The sequence below is a fragment of the Carettochelys insculpta genome, chromosome 1 (genome assembly GCF_033958435.1).
Source record: "Carettochelys insculpta isolate YL-2023 chromosome 1, ASM3395843v1, whole genome shotgun sequence".
Taxonomy (NCBI): domain Eukaryota; kingdom Metazoa; phylum Chordata; order Testudines; family Carettochelyidae; genus Carettochelys; species Carettochelys insculpta.
The window spans coordinates 356,011,772-356,039,428 of record NC_134137.1 but is presented as its reverse complement, the minus strand read 5'-3'; the positions used below and the strand labels follow the sequence as shown (position 1 = coordinate 356,039,428).

General features: G+C 45.4%; 1 protein-coding gene across 3 annotated transcripts in view; it reads left to right on the top strand.

Annotated features, from left to right (window-relative positions):
- FAM185A (family with sequence similarity 185 member A) overlaps positions 1-27,657 on the top strand; it is a 96,009-nt gene that overhangs the window by 2,208 nt on the left and 66,144 nt on the right. For all 3 annotated transcript variants that reach the window (XM_075017079.1, XM_075017061.1, XM_075017071.1), the window contains exons 2-3: positions 4,137-4,246; positions 19,352-19,444. In XM_075017079.1, the coding sequence (XP_074873180.1) occupies positions 4,137-4,246; positions 19,352-19,444 (203 nt within the window). The remainder of the gene's footprint in view (positions 1-4,136; positions 4,247-19,351; positions 19,445-27,657) is intronic.

Sequence of the window (27,657 nt, the reverse complement as noted above, 5' to 3'; positions counted from 1 at the left end):
ATGGACTACCCCCGCAGGGGTACGACAAGTCCCTCCAACAGAGGTACTACCCCTCCCTGTACACCCCATACACGCACAGGTCCTGTGCAAATCATCATATCATCACATCACCCAAGTCCTGTGGTGATGGGGCAGGGGCAAAGCAACAGGTGGAGGTTACCACTGGGAGTCGTAGTCCCAATCCCGCACGTAGGCAGCCTGTGGACAAGTGGTTGTCCAGCTCTGTACCTGGGGCAGCAGAGTTGCCTGGCAGTATCCCAGGCGTCTGAGCAGTCCTCTTTAGGACAGCACTGCTCACCCTAGTAAGGGAGGGGCCTAGAAAAGGTGTCCTAAAATTTGCCTGCCCTACAACAATAACTGGCCAGCAAGCCGCAGCTGGCAGTTCAACCCTACTTGCGGTCGAAACCAAAAGAAAAATTTGAGAAAACTTACCATTGGTGTATGGAATATTCTTACTCTCATGGATCGAGAAGCTGTTGCAAGACCTGAGAGAAGGACAGCTCTCATTGCTCGTCAACTAACCCACTGTAACATCGATATAGCAGCATTAAGTGAAACAAGATTGGCTGGGGAAGGTTTCTTGAGTGAACCAGGAAGTGGTTATACCTTCTTCTGGAAGGGTAAGACTGAGACAGAAGATAGAATACATGGAGTCGGTCTGGCAATAAAATCCTCATTAATGCATCAACTTCCAGACTTTCCAGTGGGTATCAATGAAAGATTGCTGAAACTACGCTTCCCACTAAATGCCAAACGTCATGCCATCATCATCAGTGCATGTGCACCCACTCTAACATGCCCTGACAACTCAAAGGAACAATTCTATGAAGATCTCGACAGACTGATCAAGGCCACACCTGCAACAGACAAATTACTCCTACTTGGAGATTTCAATGCCCAAGTCAGGGCTGACAACGAGAACTGGAAAGGAGTAGCCGGGCCACATGGTATAGGTAAAATGAACAACAATGGACTACTCCTTTTAGCCTTTGTTCTGAAAACGACCTGACTATTACCAACACTCTGTTCCGACAAGCGGATAAATACAAAATGACTTGGATGCACCCTAGGTCTAAACAGTGGCATCTGATAGATTATGCCATTATCAGAAGGCGAGACATCCAAGACGTACTGATCACCAGAGTAATGCGAGGCGCAGAGCGCTGGACAGATCACAGATTAGTCAGGATGTCTCTTCAACTTTACATCACTCCCTCTCGGCACAAATGCCTTAAGCATGTGCGACCTGCTTTTAACATAGCCAAACTGAAGGATGCCCAATGTTTAAACAATTTTCAGAAGAGTCTCGATGACAAATTAACATCCCATGGTCAACTGGTCAGTACTGTAACCGAAAAGTGGGATCAGTTCAAGCAGATAGTGACTGACACAGCAATAACATCGCTTGGACCAAAGAAAAGAATACATCAGGACTGGCTCAATGAGAATCAAGAAGAAATATGTTCAGCACTGGAAGTAAAGAGAAAAGCCTTTATTGAATGACCCCTCCTCAGCCTCCAAACGGGACCATTTCAAGCACCTTCAGAGCAAAAGACAGAAAGACCTCCATCAGATACAAGACAGCTGGTGGGAGGGCAAAGCCAAAGAAATTGAGCACTATGCTGAGACCCACAACTGATAGATGTTCTTTTGTGCTATTAAGACTGTCTGTGGACCTTCTAAACCAAGGACTACCCCATTGCTCTCATCAGACAACACAACGCTGGTCAAAGACAAAGAGGGCATCAACAAAAGATGGCGAGAACACTTTAGCAACCTCCTTAACAGACCATCGACCATGAATAACAATGTCCTCAATGAAATTCCACAGCAACCCCTCCCGACAGATCTTGACTTTCCGCCAACTATAGATGAGATTAAGAAAGCTGTTAGCCAGATGAGTTCAGGCAAACCTCCTGGAAAACATGGGATACCAGCAGAGAGATATAAAGCGGCAAGTCCAGCAGCACTAGCAGTGTTCCATAGCGTGATCATCAGCATCTGGGAGGAAGAAAACATACCGCAGGACCTCCACAATGCTATTATTGTCTCCCTCTTTAAGAATAAAGGCAGCAAAGCAGAATGTGGAAACTACAGAGGCATATCCCTCCTCTCCGTTGGAGGGAAGATCATCACCCGCATCATCTTGAACTGTCTAATAGCCAGCATTTCCAAGGCAAATCTACCTGAAAGTCAATGCGGTTTTTGACCTGGCCAGAGCACAGCCAATATGGTGTTTGCTGTCAGACAAATACAAGAAAAGTGCGTTGAACAGAACATGCACCTGTATGCTGTCTTCATAGATCTGACAAAGGCGTTTGATACCGTCAACAGGGAAACCCTCTGGACCATTCTAATACTACTTGGCTGCCCAAGAAAATTTGTCCAGATTATATGCCTTTTCCATGGTGACATGACAGGCGAAGTACTGTCTGATGGAGCCACATCAGCCCCCTTCAGCATCACCAAAGGTGTGAAACAAGGATGTGTTCTCGCTCCTGTCTTATTTAACCTGTTCTTTGCATGCGTCCTTAACCATGCAATGAAAGATCTGTACCGAGGTATATACTTGAAATACCGGCATGATGGTTCACTTTTTGACCTCCGTCGCCTGAACGCAAAGACTAAGACAGTGCAGAAACTCCTTTCTGAGGCACTCTTTGCCAACGACTGTGCCCTTATGGCTCACACTGAAAACGATCTTCAGCATATTGTCAACAAGTTTGCTGAGGCCTCGCAACTTTTCAGACTATCTGTCAGCCTCGGAAAGACAGAAGTTCTCAATCAACCTGCATCTGGATCAAATGCTCCTGTCCAGAGTATCTCCATTGACGGCACTCGGCTTAAAGTAGTGGAGAACTTTAAATACCTGGGTAGTGTCATATCCATTGATAGATCCTGGATAATGAGATCAACGTGCGAATATCCAAAGTGAGCCAGGCACTTGTCTGTCTGCGTGTCAAAGTTCTAAACCACCATAATATCCGGATGTCAACAAAACTGCTTGTGTACAGAGTTGTTGTTCTCTCATCTCTTTTGTACGGGTGCGAAACATGGACACTATATAGGCGTCACATCAAGCAGCTCGAAGCATTCCACATGTGCTGCCCCCGTAACATCATGAAGATCCGCTGGCAAGACAAAGTGCCCAATCTTGAGGTCCTCGAGAGAGCCCAGATGACAAGCATCAAAACGATGATTATGAAGTCACAACTACGTTGGACTGGTCATGTCAGCCTCATGGATGCCAACAGAATCCGTCGCTAGCTTCTGTATGGTGAACTCTCCCAGGGCATCCGGCGTATAGGTCGTCCACGGAAACGCTACAAGGATACCATCAAAGCAGTACAGCAGTATCAAACCTAGGGACCTTGAGGACGCCACCAGTGACAGAACACAGTGGCATGCAACAGTCAGAAATACCTGCGTTGCCTTTGAGGAAGATCGCTGCAGGCATCTACAAGAGGCACGCGAACGACGTCACAGAGCATCAGTGATGCACAGCCCACAGATTGCATACTTCCCATGCACCATCTGTGGCAAAATGTGCACCTCTAGAATTGGCTTATACAGTCACCAGAGGGCACACCATAAGACCAATAACAGATGATCTGCACAGATTTGTCATCATTGGGTCGATGGACTACCATTGTTATCAGTTTATTAAAGAAAATAATTTTGTAAAATAAGAGGATGAAGTTGTAGAGTAGTGGCTTCCAAACTGGGAACTGTGGCCCCCTGGGGATCCGCAAGGGTCTGTGGAAAAAAATAAAAGAAATTTTAAACAAATTGCAAAGTTATAAGCAATGTATTTTTTAAATTTAAATATTTTCCAATAATGCAATGAATTGCTATCTGAATAGCTGTATTGTGGTTTTCTTTTTCATTAAATGAAGTGTACATAGCGACAAGAATTGGCTTTGATGGGGGTCTGCAAATGGCTTGACAATGTGATGGGTGGTTCATGCTAGTGAAAAGGTTGGAAACCAGTGTTGTAGAGTGTTTTTTGTGGCTGCTCTGTTTTGCTTATGCATGTAATTGCTATAGCTTGAGACCAAATATTGTGGTATTTTAGAACTGCTTGTTTCTGTTTAGCGACAAAGAAGAGGGCTGTATTTTCACTTTCACTGTTCTAGGTTTGGATATCAGGACATCAGGGACTGGCTGCGTGAAGATTCAGAAAATAGACTGTGATAACTGCAGAATAGAAACTGAGAAGGGGACTAGCATCTTAGAGTCAATAAAGGTACAAAAACTTTTCTTCCTCCATACTGATTATTTTAAAAGCAACTGTGTACTATGGAATACGGTATTATCAGGCCAGAAGCTAGTCTTGAAGACATGGTATGCAGTGCACGTGCAAGAACACTTGCAGATGTCACAATAGCTGATTTCATTATTTTAAGTGCACTGACTACCGTATGCAAGTTAATGATCATAGGTGGCTTGAGACAATGAAGTGCTGAATGCCTTCAGCAGCAACAAAAGTCAGTCGGTCAAAATCTGTTCTAAAGTCAATTGCAAAATTGGACTTGACTTCGGTGAGGGCAGGCTAAAGCCCATTGTGAGTTAAGGATGTGCAGTATCTTCCTGTGGGGAGTTCGGTACCTCCCAGGATTCGCCTGTGATATTTTTGTTTAATTTAGTAACAGGGAGAGTTTTCTTTTAGATCCTTGCTTTTTTGTTGTTGAAATCATGGTATTTCTCTTGACTTTTCAAGTTAATTCAATTTATCACATATGCCCTCTGGATGAGTTTTCAATACTGGATTTGTGTAACTTTCCAGCTAAATTGGTGATTTTAATACAGGGGTTTCCAACAGGTAGCCCCTGGGCCAGAATCTGGCCCGTGGAGCCTTTTTATGTGACCGACGGAGCCGACAGTAGCACAGCTTTTAAAAGGCTGGTTGCTGCATTGCTGGCTGCCGTTGGGCCCCTGTGGCTGGGGTGCAGGGTCCATGGCAGAGCCCCAGTGGCCAGAGTGCTGAGCCACCACCAGTGCTGAGCCAGCTTAGGGGACAGGGCCCTGGTGGCCGTAGCATAGAGCTGCCGCCAGCCGCGGGGGTCAGAGCCTGGCTAGAGTGTGGGGCCTGTGGCAGAGCCTTGTCAGCTGGAGCATGGAGTTGCACCTTGCCCAGGGGCAGAGCCCTGGCTGGGGCACAGGGTCCATGGCAGAGCCCCATCAGCTGGAGCATGGAGCTACCACTGGCTTCAGGGGCAGAGCCCTGGCTGGGTCATGGGGCCCATGGCACAGCCTTGGTGGCTGGAACATGGAGCTGCCCCAGCATGCAGGTATCCTGGGTGAATTAATCCTGAGTTTGGACGGGTGGGTTGGAGCTGTGAGGGAGGTTAAGCCTGGGGGCAGGTAGGGGATGGTTTGGGGCTACAGGGGGTCTAAGGATGGTTTGACGCTGCGAGGGTTGGAGTGGTGGTTTGGGGCTCTTTTGTGTTCGGCCCTGGAACATGTAAAAAATTGCCTTGTGGCCCCCAGTGAAAAAAGGCTCAACACCCCTGATTTAATATTATTGTTAAATACCTTATATTGGGTTGAGATGACCCTTTTTACTATTAAGGTTTCAGACTTCTCTGCAGAGTACGCTTTTGTAGAAATATGGATAGCGGTGTCCAACTCTCTTGTGAATCTGGATTAATTTCACTTAAAGTCAGTGGAGTTATACCAAAGGTTGAAACTCTTATCTAGCAACATCTCTTATCCCGGGGGACAAAGGATGTTGCTGGACCAGTGATCAACCTCAGGACCCCAGCCAGGGAACCCCCAGCAGCCCTGTGTCAGGAAGCTGGCAGGGGCACAGAGTCCTGCTGGCAGCTCCAGCTGTGGGGACCCCAGCCAGCCCTTCAGCTGGGAACCAGTTAGGGTGCGGAGTCTACTGGCAGCCTCAGCTGCGAGGACCCTGGCCTGGCTGGGGAAACCCCAGCAGCCTCACAGCTGGGGGCTGGCTAGGGCACAGAGCCCTGCCAGCAGCCACAGCCATGAGGACCCCAGCTGAGGTGGGGGAATCCTGGCAGCCCTGAGGCTGGGAGCTGGCTGGGGTGCAGAGCCCTGCAGCTGCAGGGACTCAGGCAGAGCTGGGGGTACTCCAGCAGCCGTGCAGCTGGGAGCCCCAGCTGAGGGGACCCTGGCCATTGGAACCCTGGCAGCTCCATGGATGCAGCCCTCTGGAGCACAGAGCCCTGCTGGCAGCTCCACAGCTGCAGGGACTTGGCTGTGGGAACCCTGACAGTCCCATGACTGGAAGACCACTGGGGCAATGAACCCTGCTGGCAGCCCTGCAGCTGCAGGATTTGGCTGGGGCTGGGGGAACCCCAGCAGTCCTACAGCTGGGAGCTGGCTGGGGAACGGAACCCCTCTGGCAGCCTCTGCCAGGGGGACCCTGGCGGCTCTGCTGCTGGGAGCTGGCTCAGCACTAAGCCCCACCAGCAGCCCTACAATCAAAGGGAGTGCTGCTGCATGGGGGGAGCCTTGCAGGAGTGGGGGGCCCCCTCTCCAGGCAGCTGGCATGACCCCCCCCTCATCTAGGAAATCCCCTCGTCTGGGACCACTCAGGTCTCGAAGATGCTGGATGAGGGAGGTACTACCTGTAGTATAAAACTGAAGTAATTCAAGAGAGAATTAGTCCCAGAATGTGTTTTCAGACACTTTCACTTCCACATGTTTTTGGTAGCCAGAAATGCAAAAAAGAGAGTTACTTCAGTGGGAGATATATCATCAACTTCAAACAGGATCAGGCCTGACTAAGCCTTTTATAAGCCACGTACCATTTTCCCTCCAGATTCTGCTCTATCAATAGTGGACTAGAACTCTAGTGTCCTGGGTGCTATACGAACACAGAAATAAGAGATGGTCCCTGCCCTGAAGAGCTTACAATCTGACTATAAGACAGGAAACAAAAGATAAGTACGGACAGAGAGGGAACTACACCGAAACAACACAGTATATTGGTCAGCATTGATAGGCAGTGATCTCAGTATGCCAGTAGCCTACCAGTTCTGAGATTTGTGTGGGCATCGTGGAAAAGGGGAGGTCTAAAGAAGGATAATGAGTTTTGCAGATGTGTACAGGAAACATTTCCCAAGTGTGAAAGGCAGTATATGTCTAAAACATTTCACTAAATGTATGTAAGCAGACTCTGTAAACTCTCCCCTGATTTCTCAAGAGACAATGGGGAAAAAGACTTCAGGAGCAGAGCTTGTTTGCATAGACATGCCTCCTCTGCTTTAGTGCACAGCATCATAGAGCTGCTTTGGCAGAATGATTAGTTTTGGCTAGTCTTGGGTTCTAAGTCACTCAAGTATTTGAATGCAGAGGTAACGAAATGTTGTAATCCTTAGTGTACAAACTAAGTGTGGCAGAACTGTTCTTAGCATGCCCTGATTGATGGTTCTCCCCTAAAATGAATTTGTTGTCTCTGTTTTAGGGGGTGTCATGTGCCTGTATAAGACATGGGTGGGTTACAGAACAAGATACATCCATCATAGGACTCTTATGGCTGAAGTTATTTTAAAAAAAAGATATTTTACACAAAATGGCACCTAGTGGTTGAACAGTATAATGAAGTTTAGTGTTCCACTTCAGGGAAGGAGGAGGCACCTTTCCACTACATGAGAATAAAATATTATGCAGTTGTCTCAAACCTTTGATAGGACAGTCTGTAAGAGGATTGTGTAGCTTGAAAGTCAGATGTTCCACAGTCACTAGATTCTTAAGCCTAGGTTTTGTCAAACTTTATGCATTGTTCTTAAACTACCTTGGAAGATGGTTTGCTGATATTGCATCTCAAATATATGTCTTCAGTCTTCATTCTACATTCAGCAAGAAATAAGGTCTGCTTTGATTTCTTTCTCCCTCAGTTTTTCTGTGGTCAGCACAGAGTCCTCCCTGCATTAAGAAATGGGGCTCAGATCAGGAAAGATTAGATTTTTTTTTTTTTTTGTACAGTAACACTGCATGCTTTGTGTGGCTTAGCTATATTGAGATTATGTATAGGTTGCTTATCTCTGTCACTAAACACATAGTCATGCCTCATGTTACCCTGCAGAAAAATGGAATAAGAATTGTAAAATTGAATCTCAGCTCCTTGGGCATGGTTTATTAATATATGTTGTAGCCCGGTATGTGCTAATGATGCCATCTATGCTTGTCTGTTTTCAACAGATCTTCCTATCAGTTTTTCATTAGGTTCTGCAAATAGTCCATCAGTTTACAACATTCCTTTCCCCAGCCATCAACTGGAGAGATTTTACCAGAAGAGAGGAGAATTAGGTGAATATTCCGAGCTAAAGCATCTGAGCCTGGACTATCCTGAGTAGGGTCTCTGATACCTTATTGTTGTATATAGAATGAATCATGATCATCCTCTATATGGAAGTAGAGGAATATTTTAATAGCTGAGTTAGCCACAACATTAAAATAGGTTCAGGATTCATTCCCTCCTGGTAATTTATATTTGCACGTTAAGAGTTCTTTGCTTTAGTCTCTGAAGGCTTTTTTTTTCTTTACTGTTTTAAATTGGTTTCTAACTTTTTTTGTCTCCTTGCACAAGCCAGCACTCCATTCCATTCAGTCAAAGGGATTAACATGAGAAGTTATTGCCTAAGAATTTCTGTTACTATCATTGAGGCTAGTGAGACATTTAAATTTTAGTAAGGTTTGCTCAGTCATTTTTTTTTCTCCCTGGCTACTTGTGCGCTGTGGGAGTTACTTGCAAGTGCAGGTCAGCTAGCCCTGCATCACTGGAGGCTAGGATTTAAAAACATCAGATGTCTCCTTGCTAGGTGTTGGCATCCTCCAGAGTTTACCAATTTATCCTGGTCTAATAAAATACAGGCCTTTAGATCTTCTTGTCCTCCTGGCTTGAGAGCATTGTTGGAAGCCCTTGGAGCATTAAAACAGATCCTCCATGTTGGAAACTAAGTTCCTTCCAGTGTTTCTTGTAAGCTGAGCACTTGGATGGCCACCGTGGAGAGCTTCAGATGCCACCCAACTGACTGGCAGAGTGCCAACTGGCAGCATCATGTATTTCTGCTGGTACTGCACAGCCACACATACCTCAGTGCCCATAACAAAATGTATTCTTCCCATGGATGGAAAAAAATTTAGAGGGGCATACATGTTCCACCCATCCAAAATCAGCTCCGATCTTAATGTAAGTGCTATCATCTGGCATGAATCACTTAAAATCAGTGTCTGAAAGTGCATGTTATTTAGATGCCCTGAAAACTTCAGAGCCAACTGCTTGCATTGCATTAGGAAGCTTAACAATTGTTGAGGAAGGAGGGACCATACAGCAATGATCACTTCTTTCAATGTACATTTGAAAACATATCTTATGCCTAGTAATTCACTGAAGAAGGGTAAATGAGGTCTGTACTGCACATTAGTAGCTCTTGGGTCATCATAATCCTTGCCAAATACTGTATAAGTACAGAAGATGTTGAAGGAGTTATGCATATACAGTAGGGTCGCAACATTTGTGAGGGTTCCATGTTGAGAACCTTCACGAACGTTGAATTTCATGAATATGGCAGCTGCCGGTTCTCCCCGCCTGCAGCTTGGCTGCCAAGGCTCCTGCCTGGGGCCCAAGGGAAGTGGTGGCTGCTGGCGCACCCCTCCCCAGGAAGCTGAACATTCCAGGTAGACACTTGGAAGACTGGATGTAGCAATTGTTAACTTGTAAAATAGCAGCAAGGGTATGAAGCTTACAGAGGAATGTTTGCACTGCCCATGCCTGGTGGACTTAGATAGCTGATCCATGGTAGCCAGAGACAGCCTTCCTCATGTAATGGGCAGGTGATAGTGAGGTGCCTCCCTAAAAAGCATCCCATGTACCAATTCCAGTTTAAAAACAACCCCTCAGGGTAAACCTTGGTGGTGGGAGCTTGTTGCTTTCTTGTAGTGCTGTTATTAAAAACAATTTTAGGTCTCAGTTCAGCAAAAGCACTTAAGCATAAACTTTATTCATGTACTTGGCTGGCTGTGGCCCCAGATTTTTTACTCACATTTCTTGTAGAAGTTCAATACAATTAGTCCTTGAACTAGTACTGTCATACCTTATTAATTTTCATAAGTCTTGGTATAAATTGCTTACAAATTCCTAGAGAACAGCTTAATATTTTCTTATTTTCTGACTGCAGCAGTCAGTGTAAACATCCTTGCTCTTCAGCCCTTCAGAACTGAACATTTGCACATCTTTGAGACTTCTTCCTCTTTAGACTTCATTAGTTTGGTTACTTCTGCAGATTTCCTGTGTCTCAGTTCACTTACGTTTTTTATCTTCCCTTTTTCCTGACCTTATTTCTAAATCACTGGTCCTGTTTCATGTTTTTCTGGCTGCAGTAAAGTAGCTCTAGTTATTTTTAAAAAGGGGCTATACCAGATGGTAACAATCTTGTTTGAACTGAGGAAATTTTATGTTGTTAGTTTATTTAAGGAAAATAGAAATATGAAATACATTATTTTCATAGAATATTAGGGTTGGAAGAGACCTCAGAAGGTCATCCAGTCCAACCCCCTGCTTGAAGTAAGGACCAACCCCTCTAAATCATCCCAGCCAGGGCTTTGTCAAGCCAGGGCTTAGATTTTATTAAGAATGGAGATTCCATTACTTCCCTGGGGCCACATCTACACTACAAAATAACTTCAAAGTTGCTTGCTTCATTGTATAACTTTGAATTAAGCAACTTCAAAGTAGAGTGTCTACACACAAAAAGCACCCTGCCTTACTTTGAAGTAGGCTTCCCCCCACTTCGAAGTAAAGCATCTACACACAGTAGCCCCTGCTTAAAAGTAAGAGGCCAAGAAATGATGCAGGCGGGAGTTGCCTCTCCGACAAGCCCTTCTGGGCTCGCAGCCAGCCAACCCCTTAAAGAGCCCTCCCAACACCCACACCCTGCACGTGCTCAAAGCTGCCAGGCTGCACAGAAGCAGCAGAGCACATGCTGAGTAGAGGAGCTGACCAACATGCCTGCTCACGCCCTCCCCAAGGACAATGTCCTCTCCGCCCTGGCCAGCTTGCTGGCCATTCTGGTTGCTTTGCTGTTCCAGCAGCCCAGCCAGGTCACCCGCATGGAACCCAGCCTCCAGGCCCTGGTCATAGCACTGCTGCCCCTCCCCTGGGCCCCCTGATCTGGTGCTGATGGGCCTTCACCACCAGCACCTAGTGGTGGGACTGGCTGGTGCTGGAGGACTGGGACCATGAGCAGTGGCGGAGGAACTTTCACATAACCCTCCAGACATTCGAGGATCTCTGCCACTGACGCACTCCAGTCCTCCAGCACTGGGACACCAGATGCGGGCAGCGCTCTGGTGTGGAAGAGGGTGGCCATCGCACTATGGAGGCTGGCCACCTCCAAAAGCCACCGGTCCGTTGGCCATGAATTCAGAGTCGGCAAGGCCGCTGTCAGAGCGGTGCTGATTGAGGTAAGTCTGGACCTATCCCATGGAGGGGGCTAGTGGGCAAAGTGCAGGGGGCCCTGGCAGGGAGGGGTCAGTGGGCAAGCAGACCTCCCAATCAGGCGTTCATGTACGTGTTTTCCTCCCCCCTCCACCCCTCTGGCAGGTCATCTGAGCCATCAACATTGTGCTCCTGTGATGTGTCATCGGCCTGGGGGACCTGGATGCTGCCCTTGCCAGGTTCACAGATCTGGGCTCCCCCAGTTGGTTCTGAGCCCTGGATGGGACACACATGATGGTCCGGGCTAAAGACTGCAGACGGGCTGCCTACATTAACAAGAGAGGGTACCACTCCGTGGTACTGCAGGCCCTGGTGGACACAAGGGGCCCTTTCCTGGACACGTGTGGGGTGGCCAGGCAGGGTCCATGACACCCAGGTGTTCCAGAATTCATGGCTGGGATGCCGAATGCAAGAGGGCACATACGTCCCCCTGCAGGAGCTCCCACTTGGGAACATCACAATGCCCCCCTGCATCGTGGCCAATGCTGCATACCTGCTGAATCCATGACTCATGGTTGCCCTGTATTGGACACACCATGCTGGCCCAGGACACCCTCAACTGTAGCCTTGACCACTCCAGGGGCAGAGTTGAGCAGGTGTTTGAGAGGCTGAAGGGGAGGTTTTGCAGACTCCTCACCAGGCTGGATCTCAGGCTCCCAAACGTCCCCTAGGTGATCGCCACCTGCTGTGCCCTCCACAATCTTGTGGAGGGCTGGCGGGATTCCTTTATCTAGGGCTGGGCGACAGACTCTAGGAGCCAGCTACGAACAGCCACCCACTGCACTGTGCTGCGAGGCCCAGATGGATGGGCTCAGGGTCCCGGAGGACTTGTGCCAGGCCTTTACCCAGGGCCTGCCCTGACTCTCCCAGTCACATTCTGCACCACAGTGTCCCACCCCCCGCCACTTCCCCATTCCTCACACTGCCCCACCAAACACACCTCCTTCCACTCCCCTCCCCCACCCCATCACTCTCCAACCACATACCAGGGATACAGGCTTGGAGTGAGAACAGTAAACTTTACTTTGGGGAATAAATGTAATTGGAAAACAAAACAGACCATGTGAAACTATTTGCAGTGCATGGGGAGAATGGTGCACAGAGAGGAGGAAGGGGGTTAGGTGGCGAGACTGAACTTGGAGGGGGGCTGGGATGGAAGAAGGCCCAGTGGCATGGGGGTCCAGGAGCAGCAGCGGCCATTGCTGCCTGTGCTGGCCCAGGTCCGGGGCCCCTTGTGGGGCTGCAATGGGGTCAGTGTAGAAATATCCTCTTCTGAGGTGATTTATATGTCCCTGTCCATGAGCTGTGGTGTCTGTATGGTTGCCCTGCATCCTGACCAAATAGCTCTTAAGCTAAGCATTTTAAACTTATAATCTGCTTTACCAGCAGTGGTGACATATTTCCCTCACAAACCACATCAAAATTAGATAAATTAAAAACCATATTCACTGTTAAAATGGAGTTTTAGAAACACAAAATGGCTGCCGGAGAATGACAGTTAAAAAATGACAGTTGCAATTAATATTCGGCGGGCTATGAATATGTATGAAGTTATGGTTTGAAAGGTTTCAAACTGATTGGTTACTTTAGAATCCTCATACATATGTAATAGTCAAATGCCCCTTTGATACATTGTGGCACTGAGGAGGACCTAGCAGGCAGAGGTTGTCAAACAGGTCCACCCAGGCTGCATATATTCAGGAGAGCAGCCCTGCTTGGGGCATTCTGGACCAGACCTTGGAGGGGAGCAGAAGAAGAAAGAAGACTGCAGAAGGACTGAGCTAAGAGCTGGACTGAGCCTGTAGCTGAACATCGCTGGCAGAAGAGCCAAAGCTGACCTGCGTGTCAGTCATCGCTCTCTAGCCGCCGTGGGCCGTCGAAGAACAGAAGAGCTCCAGCCTGAAGACCAGAAGAGCTCCAGTCTCCATAGAGCTAAATCACTAGTAAGGCTCCGGTTCTTTTATCCGGAGGGTTTGCCCGGCAGACTGCACCGCTTAAACAACGGTGCCCTGCACGGGGAAACCACAGCAGCGACCCTGCCCTTCCAGTCACCGACCCTAGCTCAGGCCGGTGTCTGAAATATCACGGTCGTTCCTAAAAACACAGGAGGTTTTTGTTAACCAAGCTGGTTTTTCCTCCTGGCTCTCTTTTTCTCCCTCCTTTACTATCGGAGCTCACGCGGCTGCCGTACAAGCGCGCCGTGAGGGTCATAACTTCCTAGCTCAAAGAGAACTACAGGCCCAGCGCCTGGATCACAGAGCAGGAATAAGGAGGTATTTATGGTCTGGGTTTAGGGTTAAATAATTAGGTGAGCAGTTAATGTTTTTATACAGCTTTGTAATAGAGGGTGGATTGGGACTTCCCCAAGTCCGTGATCAGTGCCTTATATTTTGTATTCCTTGTCTTTCTGTAAAGGCACAGGGGGCCAATGCTATTGGTCTAGCCTAAAACTATTGCATGCACACAGGAGGGTAGTTAGGTAAACTGCTTTGTTATTATAATCCAGAGCTATAAGCTCCCCCCTATTTAGGAGGGTAGAGCGGTCAGGGATAACCCTATAAAGGGAAAACCCTGGTGTCCTTAGTAACCCTTTAAGGGTAATCAAGGTTCTGCAATAAAGGGCCACCGTAACAAGGTGGTCGAAATAGGCAGTACCATTTTTTGGGGGGATAACCTTTAACTAGGAAAACCCCTCCACTTAACTAAGGGGAAAACCTCTCAGAAGGAAACCCCGCGTATACTGGGCTCTCCCCTGCTTGGCCAGCAGGGCAACCCATTTAACTAGAGAATTGACCTAGCTTAGCGCAGGCAAATTCTTTTTCTAAGTAAGATCTGCTCCCCGCGGTAGTCGGCCAAGGGTTGAGCGACCTGGTGAACCTCAGGAAGATCCAGGAATAAATAAATAAATACAACTCAGCTCTGAAGTTAATCTTTCCATTTTACAGCACGCATCGAAGGCTGCACGGTCCGTCCCAGAAGCACAGTAAGTAGCTGAGGGATTAGATAGCAGTGCTGTTACAGCAGTTACCTATTGTTTAAGGCTATAACCCATAGTATTCAAGTCCTGTGTCTATTCCACAAAAACAAGGGCTTACACATTTTGTGCAACTTAGCTTACCAAAATTCATACTTTTGAGTTATAAAATAAACCCTATCTCCCTGTTTGAACCTGACATCTTGTTTGTATTTTCTTCCTTGGGTAAACACACCGCAGCAGCGCAGTTCACACACCCTGAAACCCCGTTGTGATTAGACCCACCGTAGACGGCGAGCAGGGTCGCGGGGTAAAATCCTGGGAGCATTGGTAAGGACTCAGTTTTAGTCCAGTCCATTGTTCTGGTGTGATTGACTTGACCTAATCGATATTCAAATTTATTCATACGTCATTCGCATCCTCGATAGTCAGGACCCCAGGGAGGTTGTGGGGGAGTTCCATGTGTTCAGCCTCTTCAGGTTGTGTGGGAGAGCCACTGGGGCTGGGCCAGGTGCGCCTGCCCTGGCCAGGAGCCATGGAGCCAGCTTGACATGGGCAGCTGGAGACAGGTCAACCACATGTTGGGCGCCTTCAGGAGGAGTGTCTGCAGGAGGGTGGCTGCGGGTCAGGCTGGTGAGGGGGCAGGAGGTTGGGCAAGGTGGGTGGCCAAGGCCTGGGCCACAGTGTTCAGGCTGCCAGGCAACCAAACCCACAAGTCCTGCTCCATCTCCAGCCAGTCCTGGAGCACCCCGGTCATCTCCCGCATGACTGCCCGCTTGGCGGTTGCCTCCTCGTCCCTCTCTATGAGGCCTAGCTGCAGGGGGATGCAGGCTGGGGCGATGGGGGCGGTCCCCGGCCCACTGCAGCTGTGGCCCTCTCTGAAGGGTTGTGGCAGCTGCCCAATGATGGACCTGTGGAGACAGAAGGGGACAGGGGGATGGCCCATAAGTGCTGGCTCCCAACCCTGAGGGGGGCCGGGGCCCCTGCTCTGCTGGCCCCCACCCTGCTCTCCTGTCACCCAATGGCCCTTGAGCCCCGTGGGATCCCAGGTGTCCAGAGGTTCCCGCTGGTGAGGGTTGGGTTGTGTTCCCTCCTCCTTCCTTGTCTCCAGGCCTGTGGGCTGCAGGGTGTTCTGGGGGGGAGGGGCATCCCAGGCCCTTGCGACATCCCATACGTACTGGCTGTGACTTCCCAGGGCTCGGCTCGATGAGGCTCGGCTGGGTGTCCCAGAGGGGAGGGCATTGACAAGGGTCTCATCGCTGGAGCCCTTGTCATCACCCTCACCCTCAGTCTCAGTGGGCCGCTCCCCATGTGGGGGGCTGGCAGTGCTGGAGGGGCCTGCCTCTTTGTCGCTGTCTGTGGTGAGGGGCGGCAGTGTCTACCAGATGCTCCAGGGCAGCTGCCTTCCTTGGCCGCAGAAGCCTGTGCAGCTGCCAGTAGTGGAGGCAGTGCACAGGCCATGCCCCTGACCAGCTGGCAGCATCTTGGGCTCTGATGCGTGCCTGCCTCAGCTCCTTGATCTTTGCCCGGACACTGTCCCTGGCGCTGCTGGGGCCACCTCAGGAGGCAAGGCTGCTGGTCGAAGGGCTCCGCATTTCTCTGGCAGGCGCTGGTTTGCCAAAGGACCTCCTCCTCCCCCCCCCCCGACAGAGTGAGGATGTCCTTCAGATCCGCCTCGGTCCAGGAGTGTGCCCTCCTGGCATGGCCCTTTGCCGGGCGCTGTGAGCCTTTGGACTTGTTGTCCATGGCTCCTGGAGGACAGGAGGGTCCTGGCGTGCTGCCAAGGTGGCCAGCGGGTGTGGAGGCTGGCTTGTGCGTCGAGCAGAGGCAGTACAAGGGAGAGCTCATGCTGCCCCTGCTTGTGGCACACACAGCTTCCTGCCTGAGGTTGCCGGGGAGCTGCTTCCTTTAAGGCAGCTGGCAGGAACCATAGAGCCCTGCCTGGTCTGGCAAGATTACCTCTGTCTTGGGGGGAGGCCGCCTCCTTAGCAGACCCCTTTCTTTGAAGTAAGGAGTGCACAACATCTACACGCACTTTACTTTGAAGTTAAAGTTCAAAATAAGCCACTGCTCCATTCCCAGCAATGGAGTAGTGACTTTGAAGTTAACTTCGAAGTAAGGAAAAGTGTGTGTAAATGCTCTGTGGGCTACTTTAAAGTAACCCCTTACTTCAAAGTTAACTTGAAGTAAGTTTGTAGCCTAGTGACCCATTCTAGTGCTTCACCACCCTCCTAGTGAAATAGTTTTGCCTAATATCAAATCTAAATCTCTTCTGTTGCAGCTTGAGACCATTGCTTCCCATTTTGTCATCTGCCACCACTTAGAACAGCTTAGCTCCATCCTCTCTAGAACCCCACTTCAGATAGTTGAATACTTCTATCAAAGCTCTTTTCACTCTTTTGCAGACTAAATAAGCAGAATAAATAAGACTGGGCAGTGGGAAGAAAGCATTTTTGTTTTGTTTTTAATTACAGAGCATTGGCATTGTTCCCCCTTGTTCTAAATTGTTTTGCAGCTGGCTACAAGAGGAGGAGACTTTTTGATCAGAGTAAAAACTGCAGGAGATGGTCCCTACATAATAATCTGCAAATCCAGATTAAAGTCCTACATCCACGTCCCAGGTTGCAGCGAACAAGCCCAAGAGTCCATCCTCTTTTAAATATTACCATTGTCTATTCAGACCTTAAGGCTTTATTTCTTGTTTTCTGCAGTTAATTGTTTCAACCATCTGTAGGTTCCACCCTAAAGAATCAAATAGCAGCATGGCATAATGGCTTGAATTTGTGAGCCAACCAAATTCGTTTTCCTTTGCATGCCTATGCCTTTATGCCTTTCATAAATTGTGAACATATGAAGCTACCTTTTGGATTTGCTTTCTGGTCAGGTGGGGAGTCAGGAATGCATGGTTTGTGAAGAGTCTTTTACATACCCTAGTAAGAGATTACAAAGTGACACTCTTATCTCAGGAGAAGCTGCCTGTCTTTAAACTTGCTGAATAAGTGAAGTGATCATATCAATTGCTGAGGAAGGAATGATAGAAAAAGGTGTTCTCACACACGAAAGGTATTTCCACCAACTTTTCTTGAGACTTAGTTTTCAACCCTCAGCTGCCTCCCCCTGCTATACTGAACATTTTACTGGTCTTTGTCTCCTGGCTAATGTGTACCAATAGAAAGTGAAACTGGTAAAACTTGATAGTGGTAGATTTTAATATAGTAAACTCTTTCATATCCAGAATTCTATTATCCAGAACTCTCAAATAACTGGTATTGTAGCCAAAAGTAAACCATTTTAGTTACATTTTCCGTAAGCACAGTATAGTGACAGTAAATACAGCAAATTCTGTATAAGGTTACAATGTACTATACTACGGTACTACTGTTATTGGTAAATAAAGTACTCTGCATAGATTTTTGTTTGCTTCTTAATAACTAAGCTTGTTTTTCTTTAGTGTTATGCATTGCTAGGCATACCTCCCTATAATCAAGAATATTTGAATATCCAGCAACCTCCTGGTCCCCGGGCTTCCAGATATGAAAGAGTTTACTTGGGGCAAAAATTATACGTTTTCTACCTGTGAAAATTACCAAGTGACATTACTAATAGTTGATCCCTGCAACAATGTAACATTTTAGCACAAACTTATTGTTGTTGGAAATCTTGCATTACAGGATTCCAAGTGTGGTTGATTAGGATCAACCACAAACACAAAACACTGCAAAATTGTTGATATTGAAATGGTATTTGGGTTTTTTTCTTTTTTTTAACTTTTAAAAAGGATTTTTCCCACATTTAAGACGCTAAAATCATTTGGGTCCAAAATAGCGGCTTTCACAAAATGAAAGCTTGGCAGAGTAATCCATATTGTTATATCTTGAATCAGAAGGAAAACTTAGTTTGGTTTTAACCACAGTGGAAAGCTGTCCACAGCAGAATTATTTAACGCACTCGGCAGCCTTCTAGAAAGAAGCCCAAGAAGTAGAAATACTGAGGTTTGCAGATCAAGTTGATTTGAACAGTGGAGTTTGAAAAACCAAAAATAAATAGAATCTGAAATTAAATGTAGGAACAAAGTCTGGACACTGTCTAGAATCAAGCAGGAGGGTTTATCGCACACAGCACTGGCGGAGTGCCACCTTGCCTGTTAGGCTAGGCTCAGTGAAGCACTGTCAAGCAATAGGTTACAAGTGATTATACAGGATATCAATGGGTGGTGAGAAATGCGGGGTGAGAGGTCCCAAGCCCCTGGATAGGTGCTGGCATCAAGACATGATGAGCACAATAAGCCAATGCTCTATAATGTTACACAATGACTCCACCTGTAATTTACATGCAACTAGACAAGACACAGGTGGTTCTTTCTTTAGTCTTGTGTTTAAAGAACACATACATTGATTCTAGTCCCGCTTATGTATCCGTGGGAGTAATGATGCCTTTGTTTGATAGGGTATGAGCCACAGGTCCATATCTGAAGGAGTTAAAATAAAACAATGAGAGTACATAACAAACATCACTTATTTGTAACACATTGTTCTTGTATCCAGGGCCCTAGGTTAGTGAACTAGGGAAATGTCTTGTCGAGAATACTGAAAGGGAGGAGGGTATCTCATCCCTGGCAGCTCAGGCTTGTCTCACAGCCTCTGGACTTGGCCTTGGAGCACAATTGCTATGGTTATTATCTCTTTTTTCAAACTATGAGAAAGCTATGACCTTGCTTGTAAATTCCTTCTCACACTAGCTGTATTTGTAAACCATGATACATGTTATGAGTGAGTTAGGTCTTATACCAGACTATGAAATTTAAACAGAAAGTGAGAGATCTTAACAGAAACCATAGTATGCAGCAGGAACTTGGGACTTTCACCTTACAGTAAACAATTTTGATACATATGTATAATTTTTTTCAGAGTCATAAAATCTATGTACGAACTAAAGGAGGCAAAGTGATCTGTCTGGGAACTCTTCATGGAAATGCAGATATTCACGCGACGGAGAAAAGTGTAAGCAAAAACGATGCCTTCCCTGTCGGGGATTGTAAAATCTTGTAATTCAAATTGACTGATATAAAGTAGGTAAGTGCTGAGAAGTGGTTATATACTGGAACATGATTCTGATCAGCTAATCTTCATCTCATTCTTACCCTGCCTGCCTGTTGTGGGTTTTTTTTTTTATGCTTGTGTCTTGTCCACACCAGAAGGGTGTAAATTCTTGTGTGTTCTGTTGCGGTGGTGGACAATCTGCGGTCCATGGGGATTCTATGTGTGACCCACAAGACATTTTGTTTACCGTAGATTGCTGGATTCCTCAGGTTTCTGCTCATATATATATGTTTCCCCCTACCAGTATTACTAAAGTGACATGTATCTAAAGTAAGGGCATGTGAAGTGAGGTGCACACTGATTGTGCACATTACACTGTGAGAGACCTGCGTTCCTTCTGTCTCCAATAAAAGTGCTGCTATGGTTGAACTGACCTCACAAAAGTGCACTATGCTGAGAGACTGTCGTGATAGTGACAATCTTGCAGCTCTCTGAGATGAAGGAAGTTTACACGTGTCCCGCTCCTGTGTATAGGTTGCCCATCACTGCTTTAATGCATTGCACGCTAGCTGATGTGTGCACACCCAACTGACATGCACACGAAGTTCCCTAATGTGCGCTAAAGTAGTCCTGTTTGGAATAGGAGTACATTAACACACACTTTCAGCAAATGCTCATAGTTTCCGCACAGCCGGTTAGCAGTGTTCCCTGTAAGCGGTGTGCTTGCCTGGCTGCTAAGGAGAGATTCCAGTGCCACCCAGCTGATTAGCTAAACTCCCACGGATAGATTTGTGTTTCTTCTGCTGGTGCAAATTCATGTGTGTCTGTACATAACAAAATTCATTCTGCACATGGATGGAAAAGATTAGTGGGAATACTGCCAATAAGTGTACAGTATGCTAGTGCATATTAGAACTTACTCCCCTCTGGTGTGGACTAATGCACTGTGTGGACAAGCCCTTAGACCAGGGGTAAGCAACCCCTGGCATAAGTGCCAGGAGTGGCACACAAGCTGATTTTCATTGGTACTAAAGGCAGGAGCTCAGCCCTCCCTCTCCTCTTTCATGCAAGTGGGAGCTTTCTCAAAGCTGTGGATTAACAAAAGACCAGCTAATGCTGTCAACCACCATCTAAACAGTAAAACTCTGCATCATAATTTATTTACTAATGAAGGTGTGGTAAGTAGATATTTTTCAAAGTCACTAACAGTCCATCGACACTTGGACCATAGATGGAGATCAAAAGTTCAAATTTTGACACTCTGCCTAGGAAAGGTTGCTGACCCTGCCTTACACTGTTACCTCTAACAGGGCAAGGACTCTTTTTCTTGTGTATGCATAAATTCATTAGCACAGTGGAGCTCCAGTCCTGTTTGGGGGCTCTAGTCCTTGCACCAATATAAATAATTAACAAAGTCCACAAGCATCCCACTTGTGGAGATATTAGAAGCTGGAATTCAAAGTTTCTTATTTTACTCTTATAAAGTATGCCAGTTAACGTACTGAACCATTATTAAAATCTGCTATCTTACTGACAAGACTATTTTATGTATTTTTGACTATTTAACTAGATTCATGTTAAATTATGCATATGAGGTCAATCTGTAAATATAAATTCTGCCATAGTAGATTGAAGTGCTAGTTTTTATTAATCTTAAAAATAAATCAGTCTTCTTTTATTTTACCATACAAATAAATTTAGCTATGGAATAAGTCGATGCAATTTCATCAATTAGTTGTTCCTACTAAGTTAGGGTTAACTTGTCCAACATTTTCAAATGTGGGTGCTTAAAATAGGCATCTCAATTAATACGTAAGCACCTAATTAAAAGTGGCTTGATAGTATCAGATGCTGAGTACCCACTGCTTTCATTAAAGTAAAAGGGGATTGAGCATCTCTGAAAATCAGATGATTTATTTAAGTTGTTAAATGTGGATTTAGGTGCCTCACTCTAAGCAACTAAGTTTGGGCATGTGCACAGATTTTATTAAAACATCATGGCCAACAAGTTAGTGTACAATGGATCTTACATGCAATAATTTCAAAGCAATACGGTCATCGTAATTAAAGCAAAAAATAGTTTGTGTGTTTCAGGGCAGCTATTTAGGTAAAATGCTGAATGGGAGTATGTAACACTAATCACGTAGTATCAAAACAAAAAGCAGTCAAGTAGCACTTTAAAGACTAGCAAAATAGTTTATTAGGTGAGCTTTCGTGGGACAGACCCACTTCTTCACCTAATAAACTATTTTGCTAGTCTTTAAAGTGCTACTTGACTGCTTTTTGTTTTGACAGTGTATAGACTAGTACGGCTTCCTCTCTGTTACTAATCACGTAGTGTGAACTGAAACTACAAACCAGTTTTAAAATAGAAATAATTCATACTTTCCAGCAGATGGCACCATAAGGCAGGTTTCACACCACCATGCTTTGCTTGCTTTAGCTATTCTGTACAGCTGCCACACACCATGGACCAGCCCCGGGCCCCTGCTTCAGTGGTGCAAAGGGACTCGAAAGATGTCTTAACTAGGCAGCTGAGAACTCCTCTGGCTGTGCTAGCACAATGCCACCCAAACCAGGCCTTTTAGCTTATAGTCTTCTGCGGGAAGTATGTGGCTTGACCTTGATCCTACTGTTGTCCTTGGCTGATGTCATGGTTCCCATGAGGCCAGGTTAGAGCACTCCTGAGGCCCTTGGCAGCACAGGAGACTGGGGAAGTACAAATAAGGTTTACAGCCACTGTGGTGTCCCATCTTTATGTTCCTGTGCTGAGCTCATCTGAGCCTGAGTTGAGCATTGGGACCCTTGTGTTTTCATATAGAGTAATGTCCAGTGTAGTGTATGAGAACATATGCCAAAGCAGCTTCACTTGGTTTGTAACATACTGGCATTGGCTCTCTCCTTTTGTATGTTAGTGTAAATTAGGATAAATATAAGTCATTTGCCATAATCTACTTTCATGAATTCAGTAGAGTTACTCCAAATTTACCCTGATAACTGAGAGTAAAATTTAGGTATGGAGTTACTGGCTTTACACTGTTATATCAAAGGAGAATCTGGCACATTTGTATTCCATGTATTGAATGTGACATTTGTTTTGTAAATACAAACAGCATACCCAGAGAGCATTGTAATGCAATGGATGTTTTTTTAACCTTGAAAATAGTACTATTTTTATATAAATGTGCTAAAATATGATTTTGAAGCAATGGAACATTCATTTAATTTTATATATATGAAAAGGTACTTTCCTAAATGCTTCCAACAAGCCACATAATATAGTGAAGAACTACTCTGCTGTCAGTAACACCTTTGTAAATCCACAATCATTTAGAGGGCTCAGAGAAGTTATTATGAGTTTACAGCTCTGGCACTGGGAACAGAAATTGTCTCATTGCATTTATCTACACATTAAAATTTGTTAATGTAATAATTGGGCAGCTGGTTTTCAGAGTGATATTCAGCTTTTCTCAAATAACAGTTTCTGTTCGTCATCAGGCTGCGTTTTATCAGCCATGTGTGCTGTTATTACACTTTTGTTCCATTAGTGGTAGTCATCACTATGTAGTTATGGTTTGTCAGCATTTCCATTGTAAACCAGGAATGTGAGGGGTTTCTAGCTATGCTCTGTAATTTCTTCTGGGCAGAAATTGTACACCAAGATTTCAGCCACAAAGGGAGTTGTTTTCTAAAATGTTGGACAAAAATGAAGAAATGGTCAAGGTGCTTATAAAACAAAGAACGAGAGCAAAAAATAACAAAGCATGGGTTGCTTCTTACATTTTTTTTATTTAGATTCAGAAACTAACTCAGTATTGCAAACTTGTCATGAAAATTCGCCTCGCCACAAAATCTACTCACTCTCATTAACTATACTGAGGAATGTAATAAAGATACTTCATTTGTCCACAAAACAAAACAAAAAAACAGCTAGTTACCTTGTGCCTGAAGGCAAAATGAGTTTTGTGGGGCTAAATTACTGCAACTATAAGTATAACTGGCCTATAAAAAGAATTAGGTAAGTTCATTGTGTATAAGTGGCATTTATAATAGCTACTTGCCAAGATGGAGAGGGACATAGCACCTTGCTGTAGGTGTCTCTATACCTCTGTCTTCCAGAAACTGGGAATGGACAATGGTATGGGTCACTTCATAATGGAACTGTTGTGTTCATTTCCTTTGAAGCAAGTGGTACCGGCCACTGCTTGCAGAATATTGGGCGGAAAGGACTAATGGTGTGATCTAGTATGTGTGTTTTTATGTTCTGATCTTCACAGGAGGGGATGGAATTTTCCATGAATTTCTGGTGGATTGATTAGCAAAAAATCCTACTTCAGTGGGGAGTCATTTGCTAATTTATACTGCTAGGATCTTGTACTTGTATAACATTTACTTAACAAAACCATACTAGTGAAACTAACAAAATCCATCAAAGTTTAACGTTAAAATATATCTAGTCACATGAAGTTGATACCCCGTGAAGGTAAATGTGTTATTTCACACCTCTCAGAACTCTTATTTCAGGCATTCTTTGCATATTTTAGAAAAATCAATGTATGTGTAGGCTGTGTCTACAATAGAATGTCTCTTTCCTAACATTTGCTGCCTATATGTCTGTTCCACTGATATTAATAACGATGGTTTCACTAATGTAGACATGGCTTCAGATGACCAAATGAAAACAAAATACAAACACAATGACAACAAATCCTGTTTTGAATAGGTCTCAATGATCTGCCACTTAAAATACCCAGGGCCATCAGTGCTTTGGCTTCACTAGCACTGCAACAGGAAGAAACTAGGACCACATCTCCACTACATAGTTGAGTTGACTTACAGTAAATCAGCAATCATAAGGTGGTTAAATTGCATTGTTTGTACATGCCCACACAACTCTGCTTGCATTGGTGGAGTGCATCCACAGTTGATGCCCTTGCATCAGCAGAGAGCGTGTTACAATGCACAACTCATCACCTTCTGCCCCTGGGAGCTCTGGAAAGAGGTTGTGGTGCATCATAGTGGCGAGCGCACCATCCTTTGATGCAGTTCTTTCTTCCCCAGATCATTCCATGAGCTTCCAATTTGTTTCCTGTCTTTTTTTCTTTTTAAACAACCCTTGTTAACTGTGCACCTGCCATCTCTGCCTGAAAGCATGGGTCCTGAGCTGCTGCCAGGTCTGGTGATGAGTGTTATGAACACGTCTAGGTTGGTGCTGTAATATATTTCAAGCACTGTGAAACAGAAAGTAAACAAATGGAGATGAGGTTGCTTCCCAATTCAGAATCAACATGTATTTTATGCTGCACCAGAGCAATGGTTGGATTCCTTTGCCTTCTGAAATGCTTGCCTAACCTCGTAGCATGGCACTGCTGCATGTTCCTTCTCTTACATGCTCTAGCAATTAGCCCATAGATTTTCTGTGGTTAGAGCAAAGCTGTAACTGCACAGCCTCCTCTCTCCACAGAGCCAACAGTTCCGGCATATTGCATGGGAGAGCACATCCATTGTGGAAAGCTGGTAGGATCAGCTGGGAAGATGCTGTGTGCTGTGTCCAAACAGGAGGAGGAATTTCAAACACCCCCAGGCCTTTAAAAGTGGAAAGGACATATATATTGTACCCTGAGGCCAGAGGAGTTCAAACTGATGACTAGAGTGAGCATTGTTGAATAGTAACAGAGAGATAGTCATGCTAGTCTATATACTATCAAAACAAAAAAGCAGTCCAGTAGCACTTAAAAGACTAACAAAATAATTTATTAGGTGATGAGCTTTTGTGGGACAGACCCACTTCTTCAGATCATAGCCGTACCAGAACAGACTCAATATTTAAGGCACAGAGAACGAAAAATAGTAATCAAGGTTGACAAATCAGAAAAATTTTAAGTTGGCAGCAATCCTTGAACGTTATTGAATTATATGGGGTCTGTGCACTGTGTATGAAATATCTATGTGTGAAATATAGGATTAGACTATGTGCTGTGGTGCTAAAGCCTATGCTGTGTAAACCATCTTTGTGACCTCTTGAGCCTAGTCTGTCTGGGAGTGGGATGTGCCTCTTGCATAATTTGATATCGGTCCTATGGGCTGCAGTGTTGCTCTAGATCTCTGACCCTGCTGCCGCTATACCTCTTTTTATGTCATCCCTGCTCCTAGCATGCCCCTATGCTGGGACTTACGAGGATGCCCTCAGAAGCTGTCTTGCACTGTGCCTGCAACAATGGAATTACCCCCTTGATGCACAGGGCTTCTAAGGCCCTCCTGTTCTGCTTTGGCTATTTCATGCAGCATAAAGGGGCTAAAATGGGGGGGTGACGATTTTACTCTCAAACTCAGTTGATTGTAATTGCACATAGCAGGGCTGGAAAGAGAGAACTTTAATTGGCCAGAAGATTTTGATGGCACATCCCTATATTTGTAAGAACTTTTCTGTGTCATGCCCTTTACAAAGGATTATATTGGGATAGATTAATTGTTTTTTCTCATGAACATCTTCATTTTATAAGGCAAAGATAGCATTAAAATACCAAATTGGATTGTAAGGTGATCCGATGTGAAGCATGATGTACACTGTTAGCACGTAAATCATTCCGTAAGGTGGATAATGACCTTGCCCAATATACTTAATTAAGGAAGAAGGCAAAGCTGGCAAATTAAAACATACTGAAGAGGAGTGTAACTTGAAATTATTGTATAATTACCACAGAAGTCATGCTGAACTTGTAAGTATTAGATCATTTAGTAAACTGGGCCCAAGCAAACAACTTACATTTTAACATAGCCAAATGAAAAGTTATACTTCTGGGAAGAAAAAACCTAGGCTACACTTACAGATGGAGGACTCTTTCCTGGGAGACAATGACTTCATACAATCTTTGGCGTCGTGGCAGATCAGGTGAATATGAGCTTCTCAGTGGTGCTGACAGTTGCCCTGCGCAAGCAGGAGGGGGCCTGACTCCATGCCCCAGAAGGGGCAGGGCCAAGGTGGAAGAGGCAGGGCTTAGGGCAGTCAGCACTGTGTCCCCACCCATGCTCCTTCAGGGCAGCGCGCAGAGTGGCGGCACAGTGCTCCATGGTATTTCAAAGGGGCCTGTGGGCAACTGCCCACTTTGGCCCCCTCCTAAGTCTGGTGGCAGGTCTGGACTTGCCAGCGGGACATTGGCCAAAAGAGCTAATTTGATCCTTGGATACACAGAAGCAGAAGAATATATAGTAAGAGTAAGGAGGCTATATTGCTTTCATAATTGACATTATTGCACCTACTGTACTGGCTCCAGTTCTGGTATCAACATTTCAGGAAGGGTGCTGATAAATTGGAGACAAGAGCCATGATAATGATTAAAGGATAGGAAAACGTGATTTATAATGATAGTCTTGAGCAACCGCTATCAATTTAGAGTAGAATCTCAGCCCTCTGGTTGCCCCTACGCGTAGGAGTCTGCTGGAATGGGGACATGCGGTGCTCCATGAGGCTCCAAGAGGTAGCAACAAGCCGCAGAGCCTGCTCCCCAGCAGAGGTTCAAGAGACAGAATAAAATGGCTGACCTTGCGTCTGTAGTTTTCTGCCCTCTAGTCTACATGATCTAGTGGTCCTTCTGGCATTATAATATATGAATCAATAAGAACGTAATTATTGTATGTGTCATCACATGAGAATGTGCCCTCTGCTGCAGTTACAAACTGGGTAGAATGGGTTAAATCACACACGTACAAAAAATCATTGGTTTAAATCAAGTTCACAAAAAAGCTAAGACTGTGTTTAGAGCGCACCTAATTTTGAAGTAAGCCCATTGTACTCACTGACACGTCTGTTTTTTGACAAAACAAGTGTAGAATGAGGTTCCTTGGAAAAGCTGAGTTATACTGAAGTAAAATAGGGAATAGGATACAGCATCACTGTCCTGGTCTGTGGCCATGATGCTCCAAAAGAAGGGGCATATATTATATTATATAGAATAAGAAAATGACAGTGGCAATTGGCAATTTTAAATTTCTCTTTCTGAGCTTTCTGCATTGTATACTTGAGTGATAGACTCTAAACCTGTTAAACGAGCACTAAGGATTATCTAAGGGTGAATCTATACTTACAGGAAGATTGACATGCTAAAGTTGATCTTACAGAGTTTGATTTTTCACGTTTGATGCTGTTGTTTGGAGTAAGGGATGTTGGCATGAGA